This window comes from Saimiri boliviensis, chromosome 8 (assembly GCF_048565385.1).
Source record: "Saimiri boliviensis isolate mSaiBol1 chromosome 8, mSaiBol1.pri, whole genome shotgun sequence".
NCBI classification, from domain to species: domain Eukaryota; kingdom Metazoa; phylum Chordata; class Mammalia; order Primates; family Cebidae; genus Saimiri; species Saimiri boliviensis.
This window is the reverse complement of record NC_133456.1, coordinates 63,021,946-63,040,118: the sequence shown is the minus strand read 5'-3', so window position 1 is coordinate 63,040,118 and position 18,173 is coordinate 63,021,946. Positions and strand designations below refer to the sequence as shown.

General features: G+C 44.5%; 1 protein-coding gene across 1 annotated transcript in view; it reads right to left on the bottom strand.

Moving 5' to 3' along the window:
* Positions 1–18,173, bottom strand: part of GXYLT2 (glucoside xylosyltransferase 2) — a 93,596-nt gene that overhangs the window by 8,750 nt on the left and 66,673 nt on the right. The window contains exons 4-6 of the mRNA XM_003939454.4: positions 11,346–11,597; positions 8,681–8,804; positions 1,228–1,400 (exon numbers count right to left, since the gene is read on the bottom strand). Of these exons, the coding sequence (XP_003939503.2) occupies positions 1,228–1,400; positions 8,681–8,804; positions 11,346–11,597 (549 nt within the window). The remainder of the gene's footprint in view (positions 1–1,227; positions 1,401–8,680; positions 8,805–11,345; positions 11,598–18,173) is intronic.

The window sequence follows — 18,173 nt, the reverse complement described above, 5'->3', positions numbered from 1 at the left end:
TTTGGTTCTTTTTTCCTTTTTTTTTTTTTTGAGATGGAGTTTCGCTCTTGTTACCCAGGCTAGAGTGCAATGGCGCGATCTTGGCTCATCGCAACCTCCGCCTCCTGGGTTCAGACAATTCCCCTGCCTCAGCTCCCGAGTAGCTGGGATTACAGGTATGCGCCACCATGCCCAGCTAAGATGGGTTCTTACTATGTTCCAGTTTTCTTGAGGGAGTTGCATAAAGGGCTCTAGCCAGCCATGTTCATACCCATACCTGCATTCCTACCCTATTTTCTCCTCTTCTCTCCCATCCCTGGCCCATGGGTCCATAAAGAGGCAAGAATCTTTTCTTCAGTGCCCCTTGGCAGTGAGAAGTTTCCTGCCATTTGTGCTGTATCCACTTGACTCTTATCTTGTAGTCCTTGGTGGAGAAAAATGGAAGACTGAAGAGACAGGGCCTCTGTCTGCTGCTTGCATGCATTTCTGCAGTTAAGCGAATGAAGTCTTGACTGCTACCTTCAGTTTGGCTCCTTGTCCTAAGTGACCACCCTGACCCCCGACTGAGTAACAGACTGGAGCTAGCAACCAGGTAACATATTTAGCTGGAACTGAATGATACCAATTTCTCTTTATTGTCTAATCTTTATCTTAACGTGTTACCTTCCACTATGGCAAAAGGCGTAAGAGTTGTCTTTGTGACATGAAATTTCCTTCTAAAGTAGGTGGCTCACACCTATAATCTCAACACTTTAGAAGGCTGAGGCAGGTGAATCAGTTGAGATCAGGAGTTTGAGACCAGCCTGGCCAACGTGGTGAAACCCTGTCTCTACTAAAAAAACAAAAATTCGCCAGGCATAGTGGCATGTCCCTGTAATCCCAGGTACTTGGGAGGCTGAGGTAGGAGAATCGCTTGAACCCGGGAAGTGGAGGTTGCAGTGAGCCAAGATCCCATCACTGCACTCCAGCCTGGGTGACCAAAAGACAAAAAAACACAGAAATTTCCTCCTAAAGTAAATTTACTTAAGTAAAAGATAATGAATGGTATATGTGGAAATAAGTAAAGTAGATACGATATGGTACAAGGTGGCAAGTGGATATAGTGAAAGAGAGTGACTGAGGTTGGGAATAACTGGTATAACTCTATGTTTTGGGAATATTTGGCCTTCAAAGGGACAGGTGACGAAAGTGCCAGTATTGCTTTGTGCGGATAAGCACATCTGCTAACAGCAGCAAGAACACACTTACATCTCGTATTGCTTCATAGAGTGCTTTGAATGTTGGTTGCTTATCATCATGGTAGACACCTCGGTTTCCATGCAGAATAGAGACACCTTCATGCTCAGCCTCTCTGCAGTTGCTTCCATACATGCAGTGATCGGGACGGTAGTTCCACTGGCAGGGGAATATATAGAGACACTCTGGTGGTGAAAATAAAAAGACATTATGTGCCAGTTCTCAGGTGATAAAACTGTTTTCGCTAACTGTACACAGCACATAATTTCAAGGTACAGGAGTGTGACTTTTTACTCACAGATCAAAATTTTGCCCCATTTGTCAAAATTCTGAGATCAAGAATTGCAGGGGCACATAGTGATGATGGACACAGGTGTGTTTGTATCTCTAAACAAGTGGTTCTCAACCAGGGGCGATTTTGCCCCCTCCCCGCTCCTCTACCCCAGGGCCATTTGTCAATATTTGGAGGGAGACACTGTTGGCTGTTATACATGGGGGAGGCTGCTGCTGGCATCTAGTGGCTGCTCTGAACATCCTCTAATGAACAGGACAGTCCCCCACTATAGCAATAGTGCTGGTGTCGAGAAACTGTGCCCTAATCCTATTGGATTCAGAAAATTTCCTCTTGGCGACCAGAATTATACAATTAGCAATATATTCATGACCCTCTAGCTTCCTGGCTCCACAGCTTGATGCTTTTTGAGGTTGGGGTCAGAGGAGTTTAGATCAAAGCTCTCTGCAAACGTGTGTTGCTGATCATGAGAAAGGCCCTGTGAAACAGCGCAAGAGAGGATTACTACAAATCAGTAACGCCACACCATTGGAAAAGTAACTTCAAGATGTGCTTGTTCATTGGGTTGATGGCATTCCTGTCTCATGGAAAAAATTATTGCTTAGTGATTACTTACAGTAAGCTTCAAGACGGAAAGCAAAGAATGAAGTGATTGTCGCACATCCCATCTGGCAGGCTGTGTATGTTTCCATGGTTCCGTCTTTTACAGGCCAGTGACATTTAGGCACCCTTTATCAAATTCCTGATTGCTCAGCACACACTGTGATATTCTCTTTTCTCAGGAGAACTCCATTTTACCATGACATTCCCTTACTTGGATTTACCTGAACATTTGCACATACATAGTCCCTAAGTGGGACGGAGTAGTGGCCATCCTCAAGTCACCCTATCCAGATTTGAATCACAACTCTTCTGTGAGCTGTGTGACCTTTCTTCAATTTAATGCAGAGGTTGGATGTGAGGGCTAAAAAAAGGAAAACATCTAAAAGTGCTTTTGAACTGTGCCTGGCTACAGTCCAACTGCTTCCTTTTGTCACCCAATGCGTCACATCATTCATTAATGATGCCCACCTGAGCATTTACATTGTGCTGTTTGAGCACCTTCTAAAGCTTCCAGTTGAATGAACTGCTTGAGCCTGTTTTTGTAAATACATTGATTGGTTGAATCAATGAATATTTGTTGAGTGTCTGCTGTGTGCACTGTGGACAAAGCAAATAACAGAAAAGGCCAGTTTCTGCCTTCATGAGTTTAGATTGGTCATGTTCCTTGCTATGGCTCTTTCTCTTCCATTTATTAACACTTTGCCCCTTCACTCCCTTCTCTTAATTCCATTCATTCAACCAAACACTTCTGAACACCAACTCCATTTAAAGCACTGAGCCTTGCACTGTGAAAGACATAAAGTTGACACGACCCCTTCTCACACAGACTGTACAATTTTTGTCCTTTTCTCTTGTGTTTTACATCAGGGCTCATGAACTTCCCAGACTCCTGAAATAGTGATTTGTTACCAGTTTCCCAGACCAATACCAATATCATATAATTGGGCCTGTCAACCCCACAATGTAGCACTCATGACTGTGTGTTGCTGGGTCCTTTGGTGCAGTGAATATATACAATGTGGTTGCATGCTCAAGGCCAGGGCTCCAGTGACCCCAGGCAGGAAGAGAATAAGGCACTCCTGGGCCCACTGAAGAGACTTGTCCATGTGAGTGAGTCCTGCTCCCTGAGGTCCCCATGAACTCCTCCCGCTTCCCTAGTATCACACACTCAACTCACAATCTACTGTACTCCATGGGCACCTCAGCTCTTCTCTCTCCCTTCAGGGAGAATTTTACTGCCTCTACTCTAGCTGGATGCCCTGTCTTGTCATCTGTATTTGGCTGGTTTCATTTTCTTCACTATCCACATCCCAGTTTTTTAGAAATTGCCCTTGAAGAAGGAGTAGACAAATGTGGTCATGTTTGAGAGAGGAAAATGCCACAGGTCTTTGCCTCTCTAGAGCCTGATCAAGGGTGGTCCCCAAATTAGAGAATTCAGTTGCAGCTGGGCTGGGCCAGTCTCTTTCTTTGTCAAGAATTAGAATTAAGAAACACAGGAGGGGTGGGGGGAGGTGAGAAAAAAATTTAAAAAAAAAAACACAGGAGATCTATCATCATTGGTTGTGGACTTGTGAAGATGTATTGACTTGGGCTTGACAATCAGGCTGGGCCACATGCAAACAGAGAATGTGGTCTGAGAGGCAGAGTAGAATCAGACTGGCATGGAGAGAAGCAAAGATAACAGAAACCATGAGGCCTCTGAGAGAGGAAGAAACTTCTTTGGTCCTTGGCAACTTCCCAAGGCCAGTTCTCATGAAGCCTGGCTTGACCTGACTTGTGTGGTCATGAGACTGCCCCTGGCCTCTTATAATATCTGCCGTCACTTAGCTGGCTTGAGTGGAATTGTGTTCCCTGAAATCTGAGTGCATTCATCTAAACACATCTTTCTATATAGAATTCCCTTTTGGGTCCTGTCAGATTTACCCCTTCCATAGAACTCTGCTCTTGACTCAGACTCACCTGTAAAGGTGTGAACTCAGTTTTCCACCCCTTGATGAAGCTGCCTTGGCTCACCTGCCAGGAAATGTCCTGTGGGATGAGATACCTGCATGCCCCCAAGGGTTTCAGCTGTCTCTTCTCGAGTCAGTCTATTACCCAGCACTGCAATTATATACCCACAGGTATTTACTAATTACAGCAAGAGTTTTAAAACACTTTCTAGCTAATGACTTTTAAACACATTTTAAAAAGCGGTGTTATCAGTTATAAGAGACTATAATAATGACAACATTCCTGATATATGTTACAGGTTTTATGTGCATTGCTTCAACCGTGGCAACCTGAAGAACCGTAACAATAAACATGTTTATCTGCTGTGCCGTGGCCAATACTGTCTCCCTCTTTCCTTTCCAGGGATAAAGGTGACAAATCTTTTTTCAAATATAGTTTGTTCTGGTTTGTGGGAAGTACTCGGCAATCAACATACATGAAGAGAAACCTTACAATGTGATGGTTATTTGTTGGATCTCAGTTCAAAGATCCCATGTTTAATCAAGTACCTGGGTAAAGTGGGAAACAGGAAGATCAAATACAGGCTGTACAAAGAATAATCAGAAAGTCCACCTAATAATCACTCATCTAAAACCAGAAAACTTGGTTATTTACTTGACATTGTACAGAACCAAAATTTAGAACAACGTCACAATTATTTTCCAATATCCTATTTTACTCAATGTATCTCAGATGGAGAGTGTAGAAGCAATTAATCTCCTCTGGTTTCAGCCCCAATTAAAGACAAGGGACTCCTGTTTAATTGCAAAGCTGTTTACAACTGCCTTTGGGTATTATTTACTCTCTAATCACGCACGTCCTCAAATAATCAGCAACAGGCTAAGAGGATCTGGGGAGGCAACTGTGTGAATCTTTTGGATTCCTCAGTCTAGGAATCCAAACTGAGAGACTGATGTAAGTCTCTCTGTCCATATTGTTTCAGTCACACGACAAAGTGGAAACACAATATTTAAAGAAAAGGGCCGAGTGTGGTGGCTCATGCCTGTATTCCCTCAAGTGATCCACTGGGCAGATCAAAAAATTAGCCGGTAATGGTGGCAGAGGCCTGTAATACAAAAATTACAAAAATTAGGTGGGTGTGGTGGCAGGTGCCTGTAATCCCAGCTATTCAGGAGGCTGAGGCAGAAGAATCTGCAGTGAGCCAAGATCCTGCCACTGTACTCCAGCCTGGGTGACAGAGAGAGACTGTTTCAAAAAAAAAAAAAAAAAAAAAAGCCGGGCATGGTGGCTCATGCCTGTAATCCTAGCACCACTTTGGGAGGCTGAGGCTGATGGATCACTTGAGGTCAGGAGTTCAAGACCAGCCTAGCCAACATGGTGAAACCCCGTCTCTACTAAAAATACAAAAATTAGCCGTGTGTGGTGGCAGGTGCACCTGTAACCCAGCTACTCAAGAGGCTGAGGCAAGAGAATCACTTGAACCCAGGAGGCAGAGGTTGCAGTAAGCTGAGATTGTGCCACTGCACTCCAGTCTGGGCGACAGAGCAAGATTCCATCTCAAGAAAGAGAGAGAGAGAGAGAGAGAGAGAGAGAGAGAGAGAGAGAGAGAGAGAGAGAGATGGAGAGAGATGAAACCTACCTATGAAGAAAAAGGAAGAGATGCAGACTTACTGTTACAGTGAAATGGATTAAAGCATGCCCTAAGAGGCTGGACCTAGTGGCTCATGCCTGAAATCCTAGCACTTTGGGAGGCCAAGGTAGGAGGATTGCTTGAGCTCAGGAGTTGCAGATGACCCTGGGCAACATAGTTACACTGCCCCCAATCTCTACAAAAAATTTAAAAATTTGGCTGGGTGCAGTGGCTCACACCTGTAATCGCAGGACTTTGGGAGGCCAAGGCAGGTGGATCACATGAGGTCAGGAGTTCAAGACCAGCCTGACCAACACGGCAAAACCCTGTCTCTACTAAAAATATAAAAATTAGTCAGAGGCCGGGCGCGGTGGCTCAAGCCTGTAATCCCAGCACTTTGGGAGGCCGAGGCGAGTGGATCATGAAGTCAAGAGATCGAGACCATCCTGGTCAACATGGCAAAACCCCGTCTCTACTAAAAATACAAAAAATTAGCTGGGCATGGTGGTGCGTGTCTGTAATCCCAGCTACTCAGAAGGCTGAGGCAGGAGAATTGCCTGAACCCAGGAGGCAGAGGTTGCAGTGAGCTGAGATCGCACCATTGCACTCCAGCCTGGGTAACAAGAGCGAAACTCCGTCTCAAAAAAAAAAAAAAAAAAAAGGCCGGGCGCGGTGGCTCAAGCCTGTAATCCCAGCACTTTGGGAGGCCGAGGCAGGTGGATCACGAGGTCAAGAGATCGAGACCATCCTGGTCAACATGGTGAAACCCCGTCTCTACTAAAAATACAAAAAATTAGCTGGGCATGGTGGCGCGTGCCTGTAATCCCGGCTGCTCAGGAGGCTGAGGCAGGAGAATTGCCTGAACCCAGGAGGCGGAGGTTGAAGTGAGCCGAGATCGCGCCATTGCACTCCAGCCTGGGTAACAAGAGTGAAACTCCGCCTAAAAAAAAAAAAAAAGTAAAAAAAAAAAAAATTAGTCAGGCATGGTGGTGGGTGCCTGTAATCCCAGCTACTCGGGAGACTGAGGCAGGAGAATCGCTTGAACCTGGAAGGCAGGGGTTGCAGTGAGCTGAGATCATGCCACTGCGCTCCAGCCTTGGTGACAGAGCAAGACTCCCTCTCCCTGCAGAAAAAAAAAAAATAATAACCGGGTGTGGTGATGTACACCTATAGTCCCAGCTACTTGGAAGGCTGAGCCCAGGAGGTTTAAGCTGCAGTAAGCCATAATCATACCACTGCACACCAGCCTGGGAGACAGAGTGAGACTTCATCTCATTTAAAAAGAAAAAAAAACCAGGGTACAGTGGCTCACATCTACAATCCCAGCACTTTGAGAAGAGGAAGTGGGCAGACCTCCTGAGGTCAGGAGTTCGAGACCAGCCTGGCCAACACAGGGAAACCCATCACTACTAAAAATATAAAAATCTGCCAGGCACGGTGGCACGCTCCTACAATCTCAGCTACTTGGGAGGCTGAGGCAGGAGAATTTCTTGAATTAGGAGGCAGAGATTGCAGTGAGCCAAGATCATGCCACTGCACTCCAGCCTGGGCAACAGAGTCTGTCTCAAAAAAAAAAAAAAAAAAAAAAGCCACAAATGAACAGCTAAGACATTCCCCTTTCTCTACTGAATTAGTACCGGGAATCTTTCCAAGAAACTCTGTATCAACCTGATTTTTTTTTTTCTTTTCCAGGATTTGATCCTTTTTGATCCAAAGTCATATGAAATTGGGTTTTATTCTAGAATTTTGTTTTTTTAAAAAGGTACATAGGATGTGTCTCATGGGTGACATACAAACACAGGCAAAGTCTTTCTGAACAAGAATCTCTACTTTAGGATTTTTAAATGCAAAGGAAAGGCCCGGAAAGGGTAGGGTAAGAATTGCTTTTTTTTTGTCCAAAGATCTTTCTCAAGAAGAAAACATAGTTATAATTTTTTTTGTTTGTTTTGAGACAGAGTCTCACTTGTCATCCAGGCTGGAGTGCAGTGGCATGATTTTGGCTGACTGCAACCTCTGCCTCCTGGGTTCAAGGGATTCTCCTGCCTCAGCCTCCTAGTAGCTGGGATTACAGGTGCCTGCCACCATGCCCAGCTAATTTTTTTGTATTTTTACTAGAGACTGGGTTTCACCATGTTGGCCAGGCTGGTCTCGAACTCCAGACCTCATGTGATCCACCCGCCTCGGCCTCCTAAAGTGCTGGGATTATAGGCATGAGACACTGTACCCAGCAGTTTTAATTTTTTTTTTATTATTTTTATTATTATTATTTTTTAAAGACGAGGTTTCACCATGTTGGTCAGGCTGGTCTTGAGCTCCTGACCTCAGGTGATCCACCCGCGTTGGCCTCCAAAGTGCTTGAGCCACCACGCTCGGCCCAGTTTTAATTTTTAATAAGAATAAAGTTTTAACAAGGAAGAGGAAAAAAGAAACACACAGACCAGAAATTTTCGTCCCCCTTTCTCCCTCTACCCTACCAAATCATCCACTTAACAATACAAGAAGAATATCTTTTGCCCCAGATGAGAAGCAAAAGGGAATTGGGTATTTGAGTTCTTTTTCTAGGATCTTTTGACCCTAAATATGTCCCTTAACTCTAAGGACCCTGAGAATCAATTTCCTTCAATCTAGCAATTGTTTAGGCTACAGAGGGTCTCGTGCCTAGATTATAATATTTCCATGTAGTGTTCTGCCTCACACCAATTTTGACTATACTTCTTAGAAGAACGGTATAGCAAAATCTAAAAGATTTTCTCTAAAAATGGAGTCCAGCGTTGGAGGTTTCAACATTTGGCCTTCTGTGTCAGTAGTGCAAGGCCCTGCCTGCATCAAATACCCAGGGGGTGCAGATGAAAGGCCAAATGTTGCAGGGGAACACAGGCTTCTCTGTGCACTATTCAAGCCTAGTCAATAGCAACCCGGGCACGGAATGTGCTCTGTGGGGCATGCTGGGTATACTCCTACACAAAAGGCATACTCCAAAGATAACCTACCTGGATTGAAATAAAAAATAATATTTAATAAATCCTGGTCTCCCCACGTGATGGCATTCTTGTACTTCTGGTACAGGGGGTATAACATGTCCTCCCAAGCAAGGCCTGTTGGAATCATGCTGTTCTGGAAAAGAGAAAACCATCAGAACAGCTGAAGCAAAGCAAATACATATTGTCCACTGAGAAACAAAGTAAAGGGACTGGTTTTCTTCCCTTTAGAGGAAGAAAACAAATAGAGGAGGGGTCCTGCTATCCTCAGGGCACAGAACAAAGCAAAATTAGGGCTGTTGATTGCATTTCTTTTGTCAGCTATACACACAGATACTAGATGCACTGGGAACTGATAGTTAAACCTATGGCTTCCACTCAGAAAACCATGCCTAGAATTGAACCCTTCCTTTTTTCCTTCTCTTCCCTCTAGTTTTTTTTTTTTTTTTTTTTTTTTGAGACAGAGTCTCGCTCTGTCACCCAGGCTCGAGTGCAGTGGCACAATCTCGGTTTCCTGCAATCTCCACCTCCCAGGTTCAAGTGAAGAATCACTTGATTGAAGGCTGGTGCCTCAGCCTCCCAAGTGGCTGAGGATACAGGGGTACACCATCATGCCTGGCTAATTTTTAAATAATTTTTAGTAGAGACAGGGTTTCCGCACATTGGCCAGGCTGTTCTCAAACTCCTGGCCTCAAGTGATCTACCTGCCTCAGCTTCCCAAATACTGGGATCACAGGCGTGAGCAACCACGTCTGGCCTGAAATTTAACCTCTTTCTTTTTCTTTTTTTTAATGATGGAGTCTCGCTCTGTTGCCAGGCTGGAGTACAGAGGCACGATCTTGGCTCACTGCAACCGCTGCCTCCTGGGTTCAAGCAATTTTCCTGCCTCAGCCTTCCAAGTAGCTGGGACTTTAGGTGCTACTTTATTTTATTTTTTAAAATAAAAATATTCTTCCATATCCCATTCCCACTTTCACCAGAAGTATTCACAATTAACAATTAAAGGTCTCTTAGGTATTCTTCTGGACATTTCTTTTTCTTTCTTTCTTTTCTTTTTTAGAGACAGGGTCTCGCTCTGTTGTTTAGGGTGGAGTGCAGTGGCTTAATGCAGCCTGGAACTCCTGGGCTCAAGCAATCCTCCAATCTCAGCTTCCCAAGTAGCTGGGACTACAGGCACATGCCACCATGCCTCATTAATTCTTCTGGAAATTTCTAAGGCATAAAAATAATCACAGTCACAGTAACATGATGTGCTGCATTTAATTTTCTTTCATTTAATGTTTCTTAGAGGCCACATATGGTGGCTTGTGCTCATAATCCCTGCACTTTAGGAGGCCATAGCAGGAAGATCATTTGAGCCCAGGAATTTGAGACCAGCCTGGGCAACATAGTGATACTGTGTCTCTACTGAAATAAAAAAATCAGCTGGGTGTGATGATGCATGCCTGCAGTCCCAGCTACTCAGGAGGCTGAGACAGGAGGATCACTTGAGCCTAGGAGGTCAAGGCTACAGGAGGCTATGATTGCACTATTGCTTTCCAGCCTTGGTAATAGAGCAAGAATCTGTCTCACATATATAATACATTTCTTAGAGATCTTTTTATCTCATTTACAGATCAACCTGTTCTTTTGAATAGAAGGATGGTTTTTTTTTTTTTTTTTTTTTTTTTGAGACAGCATCTCTGTCACCAGGCTGGAGTACAGCGGCATGATCTTGGCTCACTGCAACCTCTGCTGCCCCGGTTTACATGATTCTCCTGCCTCAGCTTCCTGAGTAGCTGGAACTACAGGTGTACAGCATCATGCCTGGCTAATTGTTATATTTTTAGGAGAGACAGGGTTTCGCCGTGTTGGTCAGGCTGGTCTCAAACTCCTGGCCTCAAGTGATCTGCCCGCCGTGGCCTCCCAAAGTGCGATGAGCCACTGCCCCCGACCAGGAGGATAATTTTTTGACTAGTTCTCCACTGATTTTCTTTTAGGTTCTTTCCAGTTCTTTGCTAGGACAAAAGATGAGATCACGAATATTCTTTTTTTTTTTTTTTGCGACGGAGTTTCGCTCTTGTTACCCAGGCTGGAGTGCAATGGCGCGATCTCGGCTCACCGCAACCTCCGCCTCCTGGGCTCAGGCAATTCTCCTGCCTCAGCCTCCTGAGTAGCTGGGATTACAGGCACGCGCCACCATGCCCAGCTAATTTTTTGTATTTTTAGTAAAGACGGGGTTTCGCTATGTTGACCAGGATGGTCTCGATCTCTTAACCTCGTGATCCGCCCTCCCAAAGTGCTGGGATTACAGGCTTGAGCCACCATGCCCGGCGATCATGAATATTCTTATATAAATATCGTCAAGGACTTATATAGTCCTAGGGTAATTCCAAGAAATTTTACACTCTCTGAAGCATTGGGTATGAAGAGTTCAAATATTATGGAATTCAGAAATGCAACATAATATTCCTAAATGGTAACTCTGTTGAAACTTTAAATTCCATAGCCATCTGAGCTTTTCCTGAATAAACAAATATTCCATAATTTTCTAAATACTTTTCTTTGGTTCCTTTTAACCTCACCTATGTTCTAGGTCACCTGTTTCCAAAATCAGCACATTGACACTTTGGGAATGTCACTGTTGACAAGACTAACTCCCAGTCTTTAAACAAGGAATTTAAAAGCACTGGTTTACCTTGAACTGGGTACTTCTTATCCGAGTTAAATTCATTAACATGACTCCTGAATTAACTCCCGCAGAGCCATAGAAAGGATGCCTAGCAAAGCGGCTATACCAGCCAATCTTGGGGATTTCATGCTCGGGGGCCATGGCTGCAAGCTGGGTGGAATTAAACAGTCTCAGAAGCTTCCAGATGTCATCAACAGGTCTCAGAAAGAGAACATCGGTGTCCACGTAGAGAAGTGAGTCCACATCCTTTAAAATCACCTTTGTGTGCAAGGAGTGAGCATAAAGGGGAGAGGAGGGACGGAAACAAAACAAAAACAGGTCAGAAACGAAGTGGTCTCATAGGCAGATAATGCCGGCCAACCTTTGTGGATTAATATTAAATTCTGGAAAGGTTCCGCTCTTAGCGCCCATTCCTTCCTTCTTCTTTGACTTAGGAATGAGTGTGAATCAAGAGGTGGAGACTTAAAAGAAGATAAATCTTGGTCTAGTTTAGCCCAGTTATAGGACCGTGGACTATATTTGATAAGGGTTGAACTTACAAAGGAATAAAAACAGCAAATTACTATGGCTTTCACTTCTTCCATCTCCCAATAAGGCCACTTGTTTTTCTCTCTTAGTTTTTCCTTGAAACATCCAGTGTGGCATTAGAAAGCTTGAAGTGGACAATCTAATTTATTTATTATTTATTTATTTATGAGATGAAGTCTCGCTCTGTTACCCAGGCTGAAGTGCAGTGGTGTGATCTCGGCTCACTGCAGCCTAAAGTGGACAATCTCTAAACCAGCTCATACCAAGCCTTGGGGTATGTAAATACTCCCTGTCTTTGGATCTACTTCTTATAGTGTTAATGGGGGAGGGGGGCTCCATCTTCAAAACAAAAGAAAACAAAACTCTCTCTCTCTCTCTCTCTCTCTCTCTCTACACACACACACACACACACACACACACACACACACACATACATAGTTTGCAGATAGGGGTCTTGCTGTGTTGTCCAGCTTGCAGTGCAGTGGCATGCTCTTGGCTCACTGCAGTCTCAACCTCCTGAGCTCAAATGATCTTCTCACCTCAGCCTCCTGAGTAGCTGCAACTATAGCTACGCACCACCAAGCCTGGCTAATTTTTTTTTAAATTATTTGTAGAGATGAGGTGTCATTCTGTTGTGCAGGTTGGTCTTAAATTTCTGGACTCAAGCGATCCTCCCACCTTGGCCTCCCAAAGTGCTGGGATCACAGGTGTGAGCCACTGTGACCCACCTAAAATGATACTTTTAGCTACGATTTCTCTTGGGATTAGGCAGTGCAAGTCATTGGCTAGCTTTGTTTGTAAATCAGCAATCAACAACCTTTTTCCTCTAAAGGACCAGAGAGTAAATATTTCAGGCTCTGTTTCAACTCCTAAAATCTGCTGTTGTAGCATGAAAGCAGCCATTGATAACAGACAAACAATGAGAATGGGCCGGGCGTGGTGGCTCATGTCTGTAATCCCAGTACTTTGGGAAGCTGAGACAGGCAGATGGCTTGATCCCAGGAGTTTAAGACCAGCCAGGGCAAATAGTGAAACCCATCTTTATAAAAAAAAAATAAAAATAGAAAAATTAGCCAGTCATGGTGGCAGGCTTCTGTAGTCCCAGCTACTCAGGAAGCTAAGGTGGGAGGATTGCTTGAACCTGGGAGGTGGAGGTTGCAGTGAGCCAAGATCACACCACTGTACTCCAGCCTGTGTGACAGAGAGAGACTCTGTCTCAAAATAATAATATTAATAATAATAATAATGAGAGTGGTTGTGTCCTAATAAAACTTGATTTCAGGACACAGAAGTTTGAATTTCCTATATTTTTCAGATATTACAAAATATCCTTCTTTTGATATTTCGACCATTTGAAACATAAAAGCCACTCCTGGCTCACAGGCTGTGGTTTGCTGACCTCTGCTGTGGATGATTCAAGCCATCTTAGGTGAGTAAGTTCTCCTGTGCGAACTGCTTAGCTCTCCAGAGCTTTGCTTGGAGATTTGAGACTTCAAAGCCATGCTTAGTAGTAGTGTTATTTGCCTTGTTTTGCCATTGTTCCCCAAACTTAGGGGTAGCTTAACCAAGGTAGGGTTTGGATCTTCTTGGATCCCTGCCCTAACGTCATCCTAACACCTTAACACTGATGGACTGAATGTCTGTGTCCCCAGCATTTACATGTCGAAGTCCTCACCCACAATGTGATTGTGATGGCTTCTGGAAAGGAGCCTTTGGGAGATAATTAGGTTTAATTGAGGTCAGAAGGGTTGGGTCCTCAAGATGAGATCAGTGCCCTTATAAGAAGAAACATCAGAGAGGTCTCTCTCTCTCTCTCTCTTTCTGTCTCTCTCTCTCTCTCTTTCTGTCTCTCTCTCTCACTCTGTCTCTCTGTCTCTCTCTCCTCTCTTTTCTCTCTCCTCTTTCTCTCCCCCTCTTTTCTGTCTCTCTCTGCCATGTGAGGACAGAGTGAGAAGGTGGCCATTTGTCAGCCAGGAAGAGGCTCCATCACCACAGCCTGACCATGCTGACACCCTGATCTCAGACTTTCAGCCTCCAGAACCATAAGAAAATTAATTTCTGTTGTTTCAGCCACGAGTCTTGTATTTTGTTATGGCAGCCCAAGCAGACTAGTATAACATGCCACTGGGATCCCGAATATTTAAAATTGATGAACATGGGTACTCTATGATACAAGTAACAAAGGAATTTCAGACTTGAGTAATTCTGAAACCTACATAATTAGCTACGGGATTTATCTTTTGTTCTTCATCTACTAGAGGAATGGATGTTATGAACCAATAAAATGAAATTAAAAATACTGATCATGTGCCATTTCATAAAGATTATCTTAACATCCATTTTAAGAATTTGAAGATTCTAAGTTAGACATGGTGCCTGAGAGGCTGAGGCAGGTGGATCACTTCAGGTCAGGAGTTTGAGACCAGCCTGGCCAATATGGCAAAACCCCATCTCTACTAAAAATCCAACAATAAGCCAGGCATGGTGGTATGTGCCTGGAATCCCAGATACTCAAGAGGCTGAGGCACAAGAATTGCTTGAGCCAAGGAGGTGAAGGTTGCAGTCAGCTGAGATTGTGCCACTGCACTCCAGCCTGGGTGACAGAGTAACTCTGTTTAAAAAAAAAAAAAAAAAAGGCCGGGCGCGGTGGCTCAAGCCTGTAATCCCAGCACTTTGGGAGGCCGAGGTGGGTGGATCACAAGGTCGAGAGATCGAGACCATCCTGGTCAACATGGTGAAACCCCATCTCTACTAAAAAATACAAAAAATTAGCTGGGCATGGTGGCGCGTGCCTGTAATCCCAGCTACTCAAGAGGCTGAGGCAGGAGAATTGCCTGAACCCAGGAGGCGGAGGTTGCGGTGAGCCGAGATCGTGCCATTGCACTCCAGCCTGGGTAACAAGAGTGAAACTCCGTCTCAAAAAAAAAAAAAAAAAAAAAAAAAAAGGCTGGGTGCGGTGGCACATGTCGGTAATCCCAGCTACTTGGGAGGCTGAGGCAGGAGAATCCCTTGAACCTGGGAGGCAGAGGTTGCAGTGAGCCGACATCATGCCATTGTGCTCCAGCCTGAGGGACAGAGTGAATGAGACTCTGTCTCAAAAAAAAAAAACAAAAAAAAAAAAACAAAAAACCCCAGAATTTGAAGATTCTAATTTCAAAATCAGGAAGAATTCTATAAATTGACTAAGCATTTAATGTGTCGGCATGCTCATTTTGGTATGTAGATCATATTTTAAAGGAACACACAAAAGTAGCCCTAATATTCCATCTCAGAGTAATGTGAGAAAACAGCACTTAAGAATCTTGAGTCTGGTCTTCGTGAGTTCAAGTCTTGGCGGCCTAAGCCACTACCCTCCGAGACTTCAAACAAGTTCCTCAGTTTACCACCCACCCAGATTGTTACAGGATGCAGTGAAATGAAACTCACAAGGTACTCAGTACAGCGGCTGGTACATAGTAAGCACTCAATAAACAGTGGTTTTGTAAGAAGTCTTTGTGTTTTCGCTTTTAAAATGTCAAGTGTAATTAGTTACCATTTGCATCAATGCTCACAGCACTTCAAAACATGTGTTGACCACAAAAAGCATTTTATGTAGTCAAAGTCAAGCAAATCAATGAAGTTTTTGAACCTTCCCAATATCATGATTCATTCAGAAGCTTGACTGAAAATAAGTACATAAGGACTTTTTGCTCTTTATCTGGAAAAAAAAAAAAAAAAGACCACCCCCTCAACTCCGCCCCAAGAAAAATCACTTTTTGATAGCATTGGATCTCCGGAGGCTAATTTTGCAGCAATTACTGCTGGTATTAATTTGAAGAGGAACATTGTTGGCCTTGTTATAATGGGAAGAGGAATATTTACTGAAAGGATATAAAATTAGCCGTTCTAATTCCTTTATGGAAATTAGCCAGCACTAGCAATGAGGCCTTTGTTTTTTTAGAATGGGGGTAGGGTTAAAAGGCAGCACACAATAGTACTCTGTACGGAAGCTGCTGGCTGTAATGTAACGGATCTTCCTGCTCCCACTCCATGTACCACTCCAACCTTGGCACCCACCTCCAGTGAACCCTGCTCAGCCATCTGCAGCAAGTGTGGGCCAAAGCCTGGCCATGGGCAGCAAGATGCTCAGGGGTTCACCAGTGTACTTTCAAATTCATTTTCAACTTGATGACTTTGACAGTATGACTTGGTGGTTAAAAGCTTTAGGTTTGAAATCTGACTACCTATGTTCAAGTTCCATTTCCACCATTAACTGTGTGATTTTGAGCAAGCTCTTTAAGCCCTTTTTCTTTTTTTTTTCAGACAGGATTTCACTCTGTCACTCAGGCTGGAATGCAGTGGTACAATCATAGCTCACTGAGCCTTCACCTCCTGGGCTCCAGTGATCCTCTCATCTCAGCCTCCTGAGTAGCTGGGACCACAGGCATGAGTCACCACGCCCAGCTAGCTTTTTTTTTTTTTTTTTTTTTTCCTTTTTCTTTCTCTTTTTCCTTTTCTGAGAAGAAGTCTTGCACTGCTGCCTTGGCTGGAGTGCAATGGTGTGATCTCAGCTCACTGCAACCTCCACCTCCTGGTTCATGTGACTCTCCTGCCTCAGCCTCCTGAGTAGCTGGGATTACATGTGCCTGCCACCACACTCAGCCAATTTTTTGTATTTTTAGTAAGGACGGGGTTTCACTGTTGGCCAGACGGGTCTTAAACTCCTGACTTCATGATTTGCCCACCTTGGCCTCCCAAGGTGCTGGGACTACAGGTGTGAGCCACTGAGCCCGGCCTAATTCTTTTTTTTTTTTTTTTCAAGACAGTCTCACTCTGTCACACAGGCTGGAATGCAGTGGCACAATCTCCACTCACTGCAACCTCCATCTCCTGGGTTCAAGCAATTCTCCTGTCTCAGCCTCCTGAGTAGCTGGGATTACAGGTGTGTGCCACCATACCTGGCTAATTTTTGTATTTTTAGTAGAGACGAGATTTCCCCATGTTGGTCAGGCTGGTCTCAAACTCCTGACCTCAAGTGATCCACCCACCTCAGCCTCCCAAAGTGCTGGGATTACAGGCATGAGCCACTGCGCCCAGCCGCTTTTTTTTTTTTTTTTTTTGTCTTTTGTAGAGACAGGGGCTTGCTTTGTTGTTGGGTTGGTCTTGAGCTCCTGGGCTCAAGCTATCCTCCTGCCTTGGTCTCCCAAAGTGCTGGGATTACAGGCATAAGCCACCATGCCTGCCCTGCTTAAGCCTTCTAAGCCTCAGTTTCCTCTCGTAAATGGGATTGATAACACATTTCACAATGCTGCCAGGATGATTAAATGAGATCATGTGTGTGAAGCCCCTGGCACACACACAGCAAGGACTCAATAAATGCTATAGGATCTTATTCTCATCCCACTCTCACGAGGGCAAGGTTTCTTGACTGACAGCCAAGGTAACCAGTAACTGGCTATGGTAGTAGCCAGTAATGAAAGAACGAGACATATTCTCTGTTCACAGGAGCTTTAAAGGGGGAGACAGAAAAGGGGCAAAGCAAAGTGAGGTGCCAATGATGACGAGGGTAGCACAGAAGCACAGACCAGAGCCGCTAAGCCAGGCTGGAGGAAAAGCGAGGAACGCTTCCTAGCTGAAGTGACATATAAGCTAAGAGATAAATAAGTGGAGAGCAGGGCAAACATGGAAGAGCATGTGAAAAGAGAGAGCATGGCAAAAGCAGGACTGCCAGTTGCTCAACGGGGCTGGAGTTTACAGTGAGAGGAAGAGTGACAGGGCAGGCTGTCCAAGCGGGCAGGAGCCTGATCAGGACCTATGTTGACAAATTTGACTTAATCCTGAGAGCAACAGGGAGATGTTCAATGACTCGACCCAGACACCTCAAGGTCATCCCTGCTTCTTCGTCTACCCATACTGCCTGCATCCAATCCTCAGCAAGTCCCATAGGCTCTACCTCCAAAACGTCTGTCTGTTTCTGGTCCTTCTCTCCTTCCTCACCCGAAGTCCAAGGCACCATGGCCATTCTCCTAGAATTCTACAAAGTTCTATCCCCTGGTCTCCCTGTGTCTGTACTTGTCCCCCTCCAATCCAGTCTTCACAGAGCAGTCAAAGGGATTTTTAATGTCCATTGTGACTTGTTCTTCAACCTATCAGTTCCGTACAAGTGTCTTCCTTAATTTCCAAATATCTGGGATTTTCCAGGTATCTTTTTGTTATCCTCTTCTAAGTTAGCTTCCTTGTAGTCAGGGAGCACATGGCAGGATTGCTATCTTTTCGAATTGACTGAGACTTGTTTTATGGCCCAGGATGTGGCCTACCTTGGTGAAT